The 14,857-nt window shown below is 40.3% G+C and overlaps 2 protein-coding genes across 2 annotated transcripts; both read right to left on the bottom strand.

Annotated features, from left to right (window-relative positions):
* Window positions 1–318: 318 nt before the first annotated feature.
* On the bottom strand, window positions 319–3,792 carry LOC139568090 (uncharacterized). The gene is made up of 5 exons (XM_071389789.1): window positions 3,731–3,792; window positions 2,257–2,334; window positions 1,338–1,658; window positions 1,016–1,225; window positions 319–850 (listed from the first exon to the last, which is right to left on the bottom strand). The coding sequence occupies exons 2-5, from the start codon at window positions 2,309–2,311 to the stop codon at window positions 456–458; spliced, it is 981 nt and encodes a 326-aa protein (XP_071245890.1). The 5' UTR covers window positions 2,312–2,334; window positions 3,731–3,792; the 3' UTR covers window positions 319–455.
* Window positions 3,793–8,578: 4,786 nt separating this feature from the next.
* Window positions 8,579–13,781, bottom strand: LOC139541527 (B-cell receptor CD22-like). Its single transcript, XM_071346260.1, has 10 exons — window positions 13,727–13,781; window positions 13,213–13,440; window positions 12,690–12,908; window positions 12,305–12,563; window positions 11,907–12,151; window positions 11,487–11,750; window positions 11,192–11,282; window positions 11,021–11,075; window positions 10,702–10,937; window positions 8,579–9,656 (listed from the first exon to the last, which is right to left on the bottom strand). The coding sequence occupies exons 1-10, from the start codon at window positions 13,779–13,781 to the stop codon at window positions 9,554–9,556; spliced, it is 1,755 nt and encodes a 584-aa protein (XP_071202361.1). The 3' UTR covers window positions 8,579–9,553.
* Window positions 13,782–14,857: the final 1,076 nt, after the last annotated feature.

The following is a 14,857-nucleotide window of genomic DNA, read 5'->3' on the forward strand; positions in this document are numbered from 1 at the left end:
ATATTTTTATTTATTTTTCTCGTTCTTTTCTAAATATTTCTTGCCAAGAATAAATCAATAGTAATTTCCACTTTGGGGAAAGTGAAATATTGTAGTTTACTTCAACAGTAAATGTAAATGCAAGTTACTGAGCATTTAATACACCAACTGCAATGCTTACAGGCCTTGTCAGGGTTTAATCCACACTGACACACTGCAGGAGAGTGGAGATCCTCATGGCCTTTTACAGCACAGGAGTAACTGTCTGCATCACTAAAGTAGTCTGAGTACAGGCTGGAAGTGTCCTCCTTTACTTTGTGTCCGTTCTTGTACCAGATGTAGGTGGGGTTGTCAGTCAGAGTACAGGTGGTTCTACAAGTCAGTGTTCTCTGTCCCTCTGCAGCAGGAGTCACCTTCACCTGCAGACCTGAAACAATATGTATAAAACCACATACACCTCTGTGTTAACAGGATGGTTAATTTATTTTCTCCTGTAATTCAATATGATTTACAGTTGTATCATACAGTGTAGTATTACCTGTGACAGACAGAGTTGTTCCTGGGAAACTATGACCCCATTCAAAGTTGTGTATTTTAAAAGTGAAGCGATACTCAGCTGAGTCCTCCTCTCTCAGATCTGTGATTCTCAGGATGAAGGGACCTCTGTATGTTCCAGTGTATTCCACACGACCTGCATACCCTGGGTCTCTGGTTAGGTCTTCAGGGGTCAACTTATCACTTCTAAACCAGAATGTTGATGTGGTGGAATAATAACCAACATAAGTACAGGATATGTCCACTGTTGACCCCTTTAAGACACAGATTCTCCTCTTGGTGTAAGTCACTCTGCTGCAGCTCTGACCATCGACACCTGAAACATAATGATAAGAATGCATTATTTCCACAGTGGAATCCTGAGTAGTTCTGCCATCCTGTGTTACTGTTATGCTAAGTGTTATCTATGAGGACTGTTTAGCAGACAGAATAATTACACTTGAAAAGTTATACTAGAATACTGAGTTGAATCCACACTCACAGACTGCAGGAGAGCGGAGATTCTCATGGCCTTTTACAGCACAGGAGATGCTGTCTTCATAGTTACTGGAGACTGGGTCTTTGTACTGGGGGGTGGTGCTCTCATCTAGATGTTGTCCGTTCTTGTACCAGATGTATGTTGGGTTACCAGTCAGAGTACAGGTGGTTTTACAGGTCAGTTTGTTGTAATATATCCTCTCCACCTTTAGATCTGAAGGGAGAGGTTATGAAACAATAATGGAGGAAGTCTGTCAGTCACCACCATTTCACTGTTCTCATAGAACATGTAATAAATTACTTGTACTATACTATTTATACAGTACCTGTGAGACTGAGAGGGAATCCATATGAGCCATATTTCCATTCTGAATACTGGTTTGTTTTATATATGAAGTAATATGTTGTTATGTCTCTCTGTCTCAGGTCTGTGATTCTCAGGATGCAGTCCTTCTCTGTAGTTCCATGGTACTCCACACGACCTTCATAATTAGGGTCCCTTCTCAGATCATACGGCTTACCATTCAACCATGTCTTATACCAGACCATCTCTGTGACTTGGGTCACACTGGGAATAGGACAACGCAGGTCCACTGATGACCCCTTTAAGGCACAGACACCCCTCACAGTATATTGTCCTAGAACACCTGAAACACAGTGTCACAGGACTCAACCATGAGAGAACTTCATTTGTGACGTCAAGACTATAAAAAAAACAGACATTACAATATTACATCCAAATGCATGTAAACATGTAGCATACTGTAGGACCCATCTGCTCAAATGTACATTCCCTTATATCATTCTAGTATTCATTTCAATATACATCATGGAAGTAAAAAGCACTGGTGGCCAGGGTAGGGGTATATCCCATTTAAATTCCAGTCAATTCAGTAAACCAAATTACAATTCCACATTTTCTAAATGTTCCTAATTTAAAAGCATTGGAAATAATTGGAATTGGAATTTCAGTCTACTTCCTGAATTGAGTGGAATTGAGATGGAATTGACCCCAACTCTGCTGGTGGTTGACAACATTCTTATTCTGCTACTGCTGCTGATGTGCAGAAGTGTGAATGGAAACCAGAGATATGCATCACTCAGTGAGGTGTGAAAGATAACTATTTACAGTGAAGTGGAGACACCTAACAAAACACACCAGAATAACATTACGATTCTTAACCTTTTAGAAATGTCTGTAGATTGATAAACAGAGCAACTAAAACATTATGAATGAGACCATACCTGCTACAGACCAGAGAAAGACCACCAACACACTTCCTGCTGTTCTCAAGGCCATTGTTGCATCTCCCACCCTGCAGTCTTAGAAACATAAACAACAACTCACTCTATAGCTGGTGAATAACTCCACCTGATACATTGAAGTAGAAACTGTAAATGGGGTACAGGGCCTCATTACTGAAAATGAACCAGGCTCATATTGTGTTGTGTTGTATTGTGCTATATGGTTGTCTATGTGAATACTGTCTGTCTGTAAGTCTACAGCAATATGTATGTAATGTGTGTGACGTGTTGCATGTCTGTCTTCGTCTGTCTTTTTAAGATGACATGTTGCGTGATGCAAAAACAATTTCCTAATGTATACAATAGTCATCATCATCAACAACAATAACGTATTGAACAGATCTGTAGAACTGTAAAAACATATTTTATTCATGATTGTTCTGAAGCTGTTTTTTTCTCAGAACCCCAAATATAGGAGGATAAATGTTCCATCCTCTACAGTCCATCAAGCTGTACAGAAGCCTAAAGACTGACCACCAGGTTCAAGGATAGCTCCTATCCCCAAGCTGGCTAAACAGCAATGACTTACACACACACACACACACACACACACACACACACACACACACACACACACACACACACACACACACACACACACACACACACACACACACACACACACACACACACACACACACACACACACACACACACACACACACACACACACACACACACACACACACACACACACACACACACACACACAGACAGAGAGGCTGTCCAGGTGCCACAAGGGGCTGGTATTTAAGCAGCTTCTCTGTAAAGACCTGCTCCACGTAGCCGTCAAATGAGCAGCCCACTTCCACAATGAGCCCCTCCCCCTGCCCCCTCCGTCAACAACAATATCTGGTGTATTTGGCACACAGGAAAACACATCATCATCAACATCAAACCAGCTTCCCCTGACACAGGAATGTTTATGCATGTTTGATGATGGTGAGACTACTTGTCTCACCTCGCTGGCTATCAGGTCAACAAGGTGGTCATGTCTAGCATGACCACCTTGACACACACCCCCCCCCCCGACACACACACACACACACAGACAGACAGACAGACAGACAGACAGACAGACAGACAGACAGACAGACAGACAGACAGACAGACAGACAGACAGACAGACAGACAGACAGACAGACAGACAGACAGACAGACAGACAGACAGACAGACAGCAATGTTACAATGTTTGTCTGCATGTCTTTTTTACCCTGGTTAATCATCTCATCACTATGTAGATCAACACTCCTACACTGAGACACTTTATGAATACTGACCCTGATGTAACAACTAAAACACCCCTCAAAACATAACAAGAAATAAAATGATACATTACCCTCAAGAATATGACTTATGACTAAAAACAAATTACCAAAAACTATATTTCAAGATATTGTCAACAGTACTTACAGAGTGAAGTGAAGGGGAGAGGTCTCGTACAGTGAGTCAACTTACTGGTAGTGCATGGAAACTGACATTAAGTGTGTGTTCTGCGGTTGATACATATTTAAAGTAGTTAAGACACAAGTAGCTGATGCAGAACTTCCTTCCTCTTAAAGTCATTAACATGCATGAGGACCAGACCAGAACATCATAAGGGGAAGTTTTATTTCAATAGAAACTATACAACAGACTGCATATCTAGTTAAAATTTTTCATTTGAGGAGTGGGTTTACATTTTTTAAATGTGGCCCGTTTCCAATGTATTCTATTGATGAAATACAGAATCATGTTTACTATAGCCTACTATATTGAATGTTTATAATATATTAGAATGTGTTGCCTTGTCCCTCTGAGTTCTACATGGAACAGGTCAAAGTTCCATTTACATTTGGTCAGTTCCATGATGTCATTCATTCTATTCTACAAACACATTCAATTTACACTCCTCATCAGCTGCATCAAAGTGATACTGAAGGTTCCAGTGTTCTAGACTAGAGTTCTCCCTACTGGCATCTCAACATTACTGCAGTGTTCTAGACTAGAGTTCTCCCTACTGGCATCTCAACATTACTGCAGTGTTCTAGACTAGAGTTCTCCCTACTGGCATCTCAACATTACTGCAGTGTTCTAGACTAGAGTTCTCCCTACTGGCATCTCAACATTACTGCAGTGTTCTAGACTAGAGTTCTCCCTACTGGCATCTCAACATTACTGCAGTGTTCTAGACTAGAGTTCTCCCTACTGGCATCTCAACATTACTGCAGTGTTCTAGACTAGAGTTCTCCCTACTGGCATCTCAACATTACTGCAGTGTTCTAGACTAGAGTTCTCCCTACTGGCATCTCAACATTACTGCAGTGTTCTAGACTAGAGTTCTCCCTACTGGCATCTCAACATTACTGCAGTGTTCTAGACTAGAGTTCTCCCTACTGGCATCTCAACATTACTGCAGTGTTCTAGACTAGAGTTCTCCCTACTGGCATCTCAACATTACTGCACCATCCTCATAATAATGTCGTCAATAATGTTGGGCTAATAACAACGTAACAAACTGACAATACATCAGATAGAATGGTGAAAACCATCCCTGTCTACTTGACAAAGCAACAGTTAAGCACACAAACACTATAAACGAACTCCTGCACGGAGCCGTCACTGTGCACTGCCACTTTAAGAGAACAGCAGCATTCAGGAAAGAGGAAATCAAGACGGCTCTTCCAGCTGTTAGGAGCTCTCGATTGGCGCTGCGGTTATGACGCTTTGTGTAACTCCACAAAAGTCTTGTTTAGTTTCAATGTGCTTAGTGTGAGGTTCTGAGTTATGCACTATAACCCAATACTATATCACATGTTATTGAATATTAGCAACTGTTGGCCTGGGAGCCTGGGTGTCTGTGTGTGTGTGCTGGAAGTAACAGTTAGCCCCAGATAAGTGTGCTGGGAAGCTGTGGTTAGCCTTGAGCGAGAACAGTGTGCTTTTGTATTCAGGTGCGAATAGCTCAGACAATGTTGCAGAGCTGTCTGACTTCAGTCTCTGGGGTGAGGGAGCGTAATCAACACAGCAACAGCGCCGGGACAACAAAATGCGCAAAGAGGCTAGGACTAGCCTGAGCGCCGGCGATAGGCTGGGTGAGTCTAAACCACGCCCAGTCTCTACTCTGACAGGCCGGCTCGGAAGCGGGAACTATCTCTGTCAGAGTATATTATAATATCTTTGTCAGGAACAAGTCAGTTCTCTGTCTTATCCTGCGCGATGATACATTGAACCTGTATATACGAAAATTGCATTTACCATTTATTGCTTAGTTAATAAAAAATACATAGCATACAATCGGTGACTCATTGTCATACTTATCCTTGTACCAGATTGAATTGACGCAACCCTAACATTAGTTATAACATTTATTATTTTGATCGCCTTTGTTATTGCGCAACGCCTGACGAGTTGGAAGCGTTCTGGCCTCTGATCTCATCGATTACTAGCAACATTGTTGCAAGCTTTTGTCAAACGAACAACCAAGGATTGTGTCGGACGGACAAATACACGTTCAAGCCTGGACACAACAGCTAAGCCCATCTCTCTTTCTATCTCCTTCTTCAGTGAAATATGTTCTCTCTTAGTGCTGCTCTCTTCATGTTCAGAGCCTTCAGTGAACTAATAATGCACTGTAGGACTGTTTGACATTTTAGTTAAAGGGAGGTTGCTGAGTGTTTTGAACTTTATTGATTTTGTGTGGGACAAATGACATTTGGAAATTTCAAGGCCTTTTGTTGTCTTTTCAGTTCAGCAGGTTAATACCTGTCTGGTACTGGTTATCTATCTATCCTACTCTTTTCAGTTCAGCAGGTTAATACCTGTCTGGTAGTGGTTCTCTATCTATCCTACTCTTTTCAGTTCAGCAGGTTAATACCTGTCTGGTAGTGGTTCTCTATCTATTCTACTCTTTTCAGTTCAACAGGTTAATACCTGTCTGGTACCTGTCTGGTAGTGGTTCTCTATCTATCCTACTCTTTTCAGTTCAGCAGGTTAATACCTGTCTGGTACTGGTTCTCTATCTATTCTACTCTTTTCAGTTCAGCAGGTTAATACCTGTCTGGTACTGGTTCTCTATCTATCCTACTCTTTTCAGTTCAGCAGGTTAATACCTGTCTGGTAGTGGTTCTCTATCTATCCTACTCTTTTCAGTTCAGCAGGTTAATACCTGTCTGGTAGTGGTTCTCTATCTATCCTACTCTTTTCAGTTCAGCAGGTTAATACCTGTCTGGTAGTGGTTCTCTATCTATCCTACTCTTTTCAGTTCAGCAGGTTAATACCTGTCTGGTACTGGTTCTCTATCTATCCTACTCTTTTCAGTTCAACAGGTTAATACCTGTCTGGTAGTGGTTCTCTATCTATCCTACTCTTTTCAGTTCAGCAGGTTAATACCTGTCTGGTACTGGTTCTCTATCTATCCTACTCTTTTCAGTTCAGCAGGTTAATACCTGTCTGGTAGTGGTTCTCTATCTATCCTACTCTTTTCAGTTCAGCAGGTTAATACCTGTCTGGTAGTGGTTCTCTATCTATCCTACTCTTTTCAGTTCAGCAGGTTAATACCTGTCTGGTAGTGGTTCTCTATCTATCCTACTCTTTTCAGTTCAACAGGTTAATACCTGTCTGGTACTGGTTCTCTATCTATCCTACTCTTTTCAGTTCAGCAGGTTAATACCTGTCTGGTACTGGTTCTCTATCTATCCTACTCTTTTCAGTTCAGCAGGTTAATACCTGTCTGGTAGTGGTTCTCTATCTATCCTACTCTTTTCAGTTCAGCAGGTTAATACCTGTCTGGTAGTGGTTCTCTATCTATCCTACTCTTTTCAGTTCAGCAGGTTAATACCTGTCTGGTAGTGGTTCTCTATCTATCCTACTCTTTTCAGTTCAGCAGGTTAATACCTGTCTGGTAGTGGTTCTCTATTCTACTCTTTTCAGTTCAGCAGGTTAATACCTGTCTGGTACTGGTTCTCTATTCTACTATTTTCAGTTCAGCAGGTTAATACCTGTCTGGTAGTGGTTCTCTATTCTACTCTTTTCAGTTCAGCAGGTTAATACCTGTCTGGTACTGGTTCTCTATCTATCCTACTCTTTTCAGTTCAGCAGGTTAATACCTGTCTGGTAGTGGTTCTCTATCTATCCTACTCTTTTCAGTTCAGCAGGTTAATACCTGTCTGGTACTGGTTCTCTATCTATCCTTCTCTTTTCAGTTCAGCAGGTTAATACCTGTCTGGTAGTGGTTCTCTATCTATTCTACTCTTTTCAGTTCAGCAGGTTAATACCTGTCTGGTAGTGGTTCTCTATCTATCCTACTCTTTTCAGTTCAACAGGTTAATACCTGTCTGGTAGTGGTTCTCTATCTATTCTACTCTTTTCAGTTCAGCAGGTTAATACCTGTCTGGTAGTGGTTCTCTATCTATCCTACTCTTTTCAGTTCAACAGGTTAATACCTGTCTGGTAGTGGTTCTCTATCTATTCTACTCTTTTCAGTTCAGCAGGTTAATACCTGTCTGGTACTGGTTCTCTATCTATCCTACTCTTTTCAGTTCAGCAGGTTAATACCTGTCTGGTAATGGTTCTCTATCTATCCTACTCTTTTCAGTTCAGCAGGTTAATACCTGTCTGGTAGTGGTTCTCTATCTATCCTAGTCTTTTCAGTTCAGCAGGTTAATACCTGTCTGGTAGTGGTTCTCTATCTATCCTACTCTTTTCAGTTCAACAGGTTAATACCTGTCTGGTACTGGTTCTCTATCTATTCCACTCTTTTCAGTTCTAAAGGGTTAATACCTGTCTGGTACTGGTTCTCTATCTATCCTACTCTTTTCAGTTCAGCAGGTTAATACCTGTCTGGTAGTGGTTCTCTATCTATCCTACTCTTTTCAGTTCAACAGGTTAATACCTGTCTGGTACTGGTTCTCTATCTATTCCACTCTTTTCAGTTCTAAAGGGTTAATACCTGTCTGGTACTGGTTCTCTATCTATCCTACTCTTTTCAGTTCAGCAGGTTAATACCTGTCTGGTAGTGGTTCTCTATCTATCCTACTCTTTTCAGTTCAGCAGGTTAATACCTGCCTGGCGCCCGAACACAATCTTCTATACCTTTCTCTAATTAATACCGCTACACAGTAATGTAGAATGTAATAGAATAGTACAGTACTGTATACTGTAATATAATAGTACAGTACTGTATAATGTAATAGAATTAGTACAGGACTGTATAATGTAATAGAATAGTACAGGACTGTAGAATGTAATAGAATAGTACAGGACTGTATACTGTAATAGTACAGGACTGTATACTGTAATAGTACAGGACTGTATACTGTAATAGAATAGTACAGGACTGTATACTGTAATAGAATAGTACAGGACTGTATACTGTAATAGAATAGTACAGGACTGTATACTGTAATAGAATAGTACAGGACTGTAGAATGTAATAGAATAGTACAGGACTGTATACTGTAATAGAATAGTACAGGACTGTATACTGTAATAGAATAGTACAGGACTGTATACTGTAACAGAATAGTACAGGACTGTAGAATGTAATAGAATAGTACAGGACTGTAGAATGTAATAGAATAGTACAGTACTGTAGAATGTAACAGAATAGTACTGTAGAATAGAAGTATTGTTCCTGTGAGCAAACATCAAGAAGAAATGAAAATATATATTTATTAGGTTCTCAGCCTTCATATAAAATATAACTGGACATCGAGGCTATTTCAGAAATACAAAGAAAAGTTATTGTCTTCAGATTCTGTTCCATGTTACTTAAATGAATGGAAAAATATTTAACATAAAAATTATTTACAAGGTTCCCCCTCTTATTCATCATAGTTTAAAAGGCAAAACTGACCCTAGATCAGCTCTCCAACTAAGTGTGAATACAGTAGTCCTGTGTCTCAGTTGGTAGAGCATGGTGCTGACCCTAGATCAGCTCTCCAACTAAGTGTGAATACAGTAGTCCTGTGTGTTGGTAGAGCCTTGTGTATGGGTTCAATTCCCAATGGGGCCACCGGCATGAAAGATGTATCCACAAAGTGTTTCTAAATGGCATATCATGATATATTATTATAACACTTAGTTGGACTATAGAGGTCCAGATATGCAGGGTTTCTGTCAAACTTGTGTTCAGGTCTGCTTGATTCTGGTGTTCAGGTCTTCTGGGTTTGTTGTGTTCAGGTCTTCTGGGTTTATTGTGTTCAGGTCCTCTTGGTTCTGGGTTTGTTGTGTTCAGGTCTTCTGGGTTTGTTGTGTTCAGGTCTTCTGGGTTCTAGGTTTGTTGTGTTCAGGTCTTCTGGGTTTGTTGACTCTACTATAGATCTCAGAGGAGTCCTCAGCTGCTTGTGCTGCCGTGGGTCTGAAGAGAGAAACAGAAATTAAACAGAATCTGCGTCCCAAAAACCCTTCTTATACTCTTTATAGTGCATTACTTTGACCAAGGCCTATATGGCTCTGGTAAAAAGTAGTGCACTAAATAGGGAATAGGGTTCCATTTGGAACACAGAACAGTTCCTCAAAACCACCTCTCTCTCATTATATTGTTGGGTTTGTAAGGAAATGACATCACTAGTGGCCACTAGTGGTCAACTCTTTCGCTTATTAATGACGTCATGGTCTTCTCGTCCAATAAGCAGCAGCATATGAATGAGCTGTCATCAAGAATAAAGCTTGTTTACAACCAAATCTAAACACATATGGAACTGGGATGTTATAGGAGGGTCAGATTTTCTTTGGGGGAATTGACTCGTTTTTGAGAAACTATCCCCAAGCATCTATTCACTTCCTCATCCTCGTTGTTCAGTAAGTGGCTCCAAAAACACCCAAAACAACCCTTTAGAAACTAAAAAGCTCTAAGTAGTCTATAGTGATGCAGGTCTTTACATGTTGTACACATGAAGTTGTGTCATTCAGAACTTAATCCACAACGTTATGTTCCATGTTGTTGAGACTTGAACGATGCTTCTCGTCCGTTCTAGCAGCATGATACACTGAGAATGGAACAGTTGGACGGGGAAACAGCACGAGTCACACAATGGAATATAACGTTGTTGATACAGTTTGGAATGACACTTTAATGTGTACAACTGTTACATCTAAAGACCTGCATCACTATACTGAGAGCTTTCTGTTTCTAAAAGACGTATTTGGGTGTTTTTGGAGCATTTGTTCATGTTTTTCAGAGCCTCTACTGCACAATGAGGATGAGGAAGTGAATCGCTGGTTGGGGTAAGTTTCTTTAAAACAAGTGAAGTCACAATAAAAGGTGTCTGGACCTTTCTATAACATGGCATTTACATACAAACTAGAAATTTGGTTGTAAAAATGAATACTTCTCCTTTAATGTGGTGTTTTCACAATGCTCTAGAATTGTCTCTGTTGTTGTAATGGCAGAATATGCTCACCGGTTGGAATTACTGGGGCAGTTGAATTTCACAACATCGTACTGAACATCCTCTTCCTGTTTCTGGGGTTTACACAGCTGGACGGTGGAGTACAGAGGCACTTCCTGTATTTTGGAGCGAGAGAAGTGGACGCTGGCATAGTGAACGTCATCCTGGTCGACGGTGGCTGCTGTCTGTGCTGCAGTAGAGGTCATGGCCATGCCTGAGATGTTGTCATACACTGGACTAGAGTCTCTCTGATGGAGAGAGAGGACAGACAACATGAGGAGTAGAAATGTCCCACAAAGCAATACAAATAATATGATAATAACAGACTCACCTGTACATTCTCTGATGTGTCTCTTGTGTCAAAGGTGGATTTGGAGGCCTTCGTCCTGGTTTGCACATTAATGAATTAATGAATTTATTATTGAAAGAATAAATGAATAAATGAACAAAGTAAGTTAATAAAAAAGAGTTAGAGTGAAATAATCTTTAAAGAATCTCTCACCTGAACCACATGAGTCCAGAGAGACAGAGGATGAGAACCAGAACAACCACTATGATTCCTACAGCTGAAGTCAGAATTGAGTTATGTTTCCCTGTAATAAAATATGGATGATATGAGTACTGGCATTTTATAAATGTAACATAAATGTAGTCTAGGACAATAGATCAGATAACAAATATTGTACTAATCTCAACGTATATATAATTATAACACAAAGTATGATAAGCCAAAGTATAATTATTAATATTAGTTTGAAACGTAGTTTTGTATTGAACTATATAAGATGAATCTTCACCTGGTAAAATAATCATCAGAGCTGTAGAGTTCCTAGATCCTCTTCCATTCCAGGCCTCACAGTGGTAATGTCCATTGTCCTTAGACTTGAACTTACTTATGTTGTAGATCTGTCCAAATCCATTTTGAAAAGTCTCATTTTGAAAGTACCAGGTGTATTTGTCCACAGGTGGGTTGGCATCACTGCTGCAGGTCAGAGTCACTGAACTGCCCTCCACTATTTCACCAGAGGGACTGACTGACACTGAGGTGTTCTTTGGTTTATCTGATGTAAAATACCAAACATTTTATCAAAGTAATATTAACAATTAGTAAAAAATATATTTTTGTTCTAAAATTATTGATAAAGTAAGACATATCTCTTTTGCCTGAATACATGATACTTGCTGAGTAGAATACTGTACTATTGTACTGTACTCACACACTGCAGGAGAGTGGAGATCCTCATGTCCTTTTACAGCACAGTAGTAGCTGTCTACAGCATTAGGGAGGACTGAATAGAGGGACGTCTTCTCAGTTACAACCTGTCCATTCTTGTACCAGATGTAGGTGGGGTTACCAGTCAGAGTACAGGTGGTGCTACAGGTCAGTGTCTTCTGTCCCTCTGCAGCAGGAGTCACCTTCACCTGCAGACCTGAAACAATATGTATAAAACCACAAACACCTCTGTGTTAACAGGATGGTTAATTTATTTTCTCCTGTTATTCAATATGATATACAGTTGTATCATACTGTGTAGTATTACCTGTGACAGACAGAGTTGTTCCTGGGAAACTATGATCCCATTCAAAATTGTGTATTTTAAAAGTGAAGCGATACTCAGCTGAGTCCTCCTCTCTCAGATCTGTGATTCTCAGGGTGAAGGGACCTTTGTATGTTCCAGTGTACTCCACACGACCTGCATACCCTGGGTCTGTGGTTAGGTCTTCAGGGGTCGACTTATCACTTCTAAACCAGAATGTTGATGTGGTGGAATAATAACCAACATAAGTACAGGATATGTCCACTGTTGACCCCTTCAAGACACAGATTCTCCTCTTGGTGTAAGTCACTCTGTAGCATCTCTGACCATCGACACCTGAAACACAGTGACATAACAAGAGGACAACTGGATTATATTCTCAGTTCTTTCTAGAAATGCTCAAAGTTCTCAAATGACAAAGTGAAACCAACACACAGTATAATGTATTACATTCACACTCACACACTGCAGGAGAGTGGAGATCCTCATGGCCGTTTACAGCACAGGAGTAACTGTCTACAGCATTAGGGAGGACTGAATAGGTGGAAGTCTTCTCAGTTACTATCTGTCCATTCTTGTACCAGGTGTAGGTGGGGTTACCAGTCAGAGGACAGCTGGTGGTTCTACAGGTCAGTGTCTTCCTCTCTGACCGATTGATAGGAGTCACCTTCACCTGCAGAGCTGTAGTAGATAAAAACATTAAAACCCTGAATCACCTGTTCTCTAGTTTAATCACATGATGCAAGACATTCTCAAACTCATTTCATTCTTAAATCTGTTTCATATATACAAATCCAATTTCTAGACCTAAATGGACAGTAGATATTAATTGAACAGACTAGCAGTATAAAGCATGTAACTGTACCTGTTACAGACAGAGTGACTCCAGGATCTCCATAATATCTCCCTCTGGTCTGATCTGTTGTAAATCTGAACTTGTACGTAGCTGAGTCTCTCTCTCTCAGGTCTGTAATTCTCAGGGTACAGTCTTTCTTCTTATCCCCATGATACTCCAGACGACCTGTATACTCTGGGTCCTGGCCTATATCTTTAGGTTCTACACCAGTCTTCATTTTAGTGAACCAGAAGGTTGATGTGACGTTATGACCACTGGGATATGTGTAAGAGCAGGTCAGCTCCACTGTTGACCCCTTCAAGGTACAGATACTCTGAGTGGTGTAAGTCACACTCCAGCCATTCTGGCCCAGTACCACTGAACAGTCACGGAACACAAGGATATTACATTAAGCCAATGCCAATTGGCTCACACTAACAGTAAAGGCTTTGTCTGTACTTTGTTGCCATAGTTGCTGAGTTTAGGGTGATTGGAAAACACATAAGCATCATTCAGTTAGGTAAGTGAGGTGTGAAAGATAACTACTGAAGTGAACTGGAGACGCCTAACAGAACACAACAGAATAATAAAACACAAATGTAATTTTAATATTTTACAAATGTCTGTAGATTGACAAACATATAAGTTATGAATGAGACCATACCTGTTACAGACCAGAGAAAGACCACCAACACACTTCCTGCTGTTCTCAAGGCCATTGTTGCATCTCCCACCCTGCAGTCTTAGAAACATAAACAACAACTCACTCTATAGCTGGTGAATAACTCCACCTGATACATTGAAGTAGAAACTGTAAATGGGGTACAGGGCCTCATTACTGAAAATGAACCAGGCTCATATTGTGTTGTGTTGTGTTGTATTGTGCTATATGGTTGTCTATGTGAATACTGTCTGTCTGTAAGTCTACTGCACTATGTATGTAATGTGTGTGACGTGTTGCATGTCTGTCTACGTCTGTCTATTTAAGATGTTATGTTATAATGCAAAAATAATTTCCTAATATATATAATAGTCATCATCATTATAAACAACAACAACAACATTCACTTATTGAACAGATGTGTAGAACTGTAAACACATATTTCTACATTGATTGTTCTGAAGCTGTTTTATTCTCAGAACCCCAAATATAGGAGGATAAATGTTCAATCCTCTACGGTCCGTCAAGCTGTACAGCAGCCTAAAGACTGACCACCAGGTTCAATGATAACTCCTATCACCAAGCTTGTGAGGATAAACAGCCAGTGACTCTCTCTCTCACACACACACACACACACACACACACACACACACACACACACACACACACACACACACACACACACACACACACACACACACACAGTACAGTGTTACACTGAGCATGCATTCAAACATTTGTCTGCATGTCTATTTTACCCTGGTTAATCATTTCATCACTATGTAGATCAACACTCCTACACTGAGACACTTTATGAATACTGGCCCTGATGTAACAACCAAAACACAGCTCAAAACATAACAAGAAGTAAAATGATACATTACCTTCAAGTATATCACTTATGACTAAAAACAAATAACCAGAAACTATATTTCAAGATATCAAGAATACTTACAGACTGAAGGGGAGAGGTCTTGTACAGTGAGTCAACTGACTGGTAGTGAGTGGGAACTGCTAGTAAGTGTCAGTTCTGTGGTTGATACATATTTAAAGTAGTCAGAATACAAGTAGCTGATGCAGAACTGTCCTTTCTTTCCTCTTTTAAGACATTAACATGCATGACGACCAGAACAG

The sequence above is a fragment of the Salvelinus alpinus genome, chromosome 2 (assembly GCF_045679555.1).
Source record: "Salvelinus alpinus chromosome 2, SLU_Salpinus.1, whole genome shotgun sequence".
NCBI lineage: Eukaryota > Metazoa > Chordata > Actinopteri > Salmoniformes > Salmonidae > Salvelinus > Salvelinus alpinus.

Excerpts from the sequence above, each read along its gene's own strand:
- LOC139568090 (XM_071389789.1), bottom strand. The coding sequence starts at position 2,311 with ATGGCCTTGAGAACAGCAGGAAGTGTGTTGGTGGTCTTTCTCTGGTCT. Across the intron at positions 1,659-2,256 it reads CTTTCTCTGGTCTGTAGCAG|GTGTTCTAGGACAATATACT; the intron begins GTATGGTCTCAT and ends ACTGTGTTTCAG. Across the intron at positions 1,226-1,337 it reads ATTCCCTCTCAGTCTCACAG|ATCTAAAGGTGGAGAGGATA; the intron begins GTACTGTATAAA and ends CTCTCCCTTCAG.
- LOC139541527 (XM_071346260.1), bottom strand. The coding sequence starts at position 13,781 with ATGGCCTTGAGAACAGCAGGAAGTGTGTTGGTGGTCTTTCTCTGGTCT. Across the intron at positions 12,564-12,689 it reads TCTCCACTCTCCTGCAGTGT|GTGTCGATGGTCAGAGATGC; the intron begins GTGAGTGTGAAT and ends ACTGTGTTTCAG. Across the intron at positions 11,076-11,191 it reads TCTGGACTCATGTGGTTCAG|GACGAAGGCCTCCAAATCCA; the intron begins GTGAGAGATTCT and ends TGTGCAAACCAG.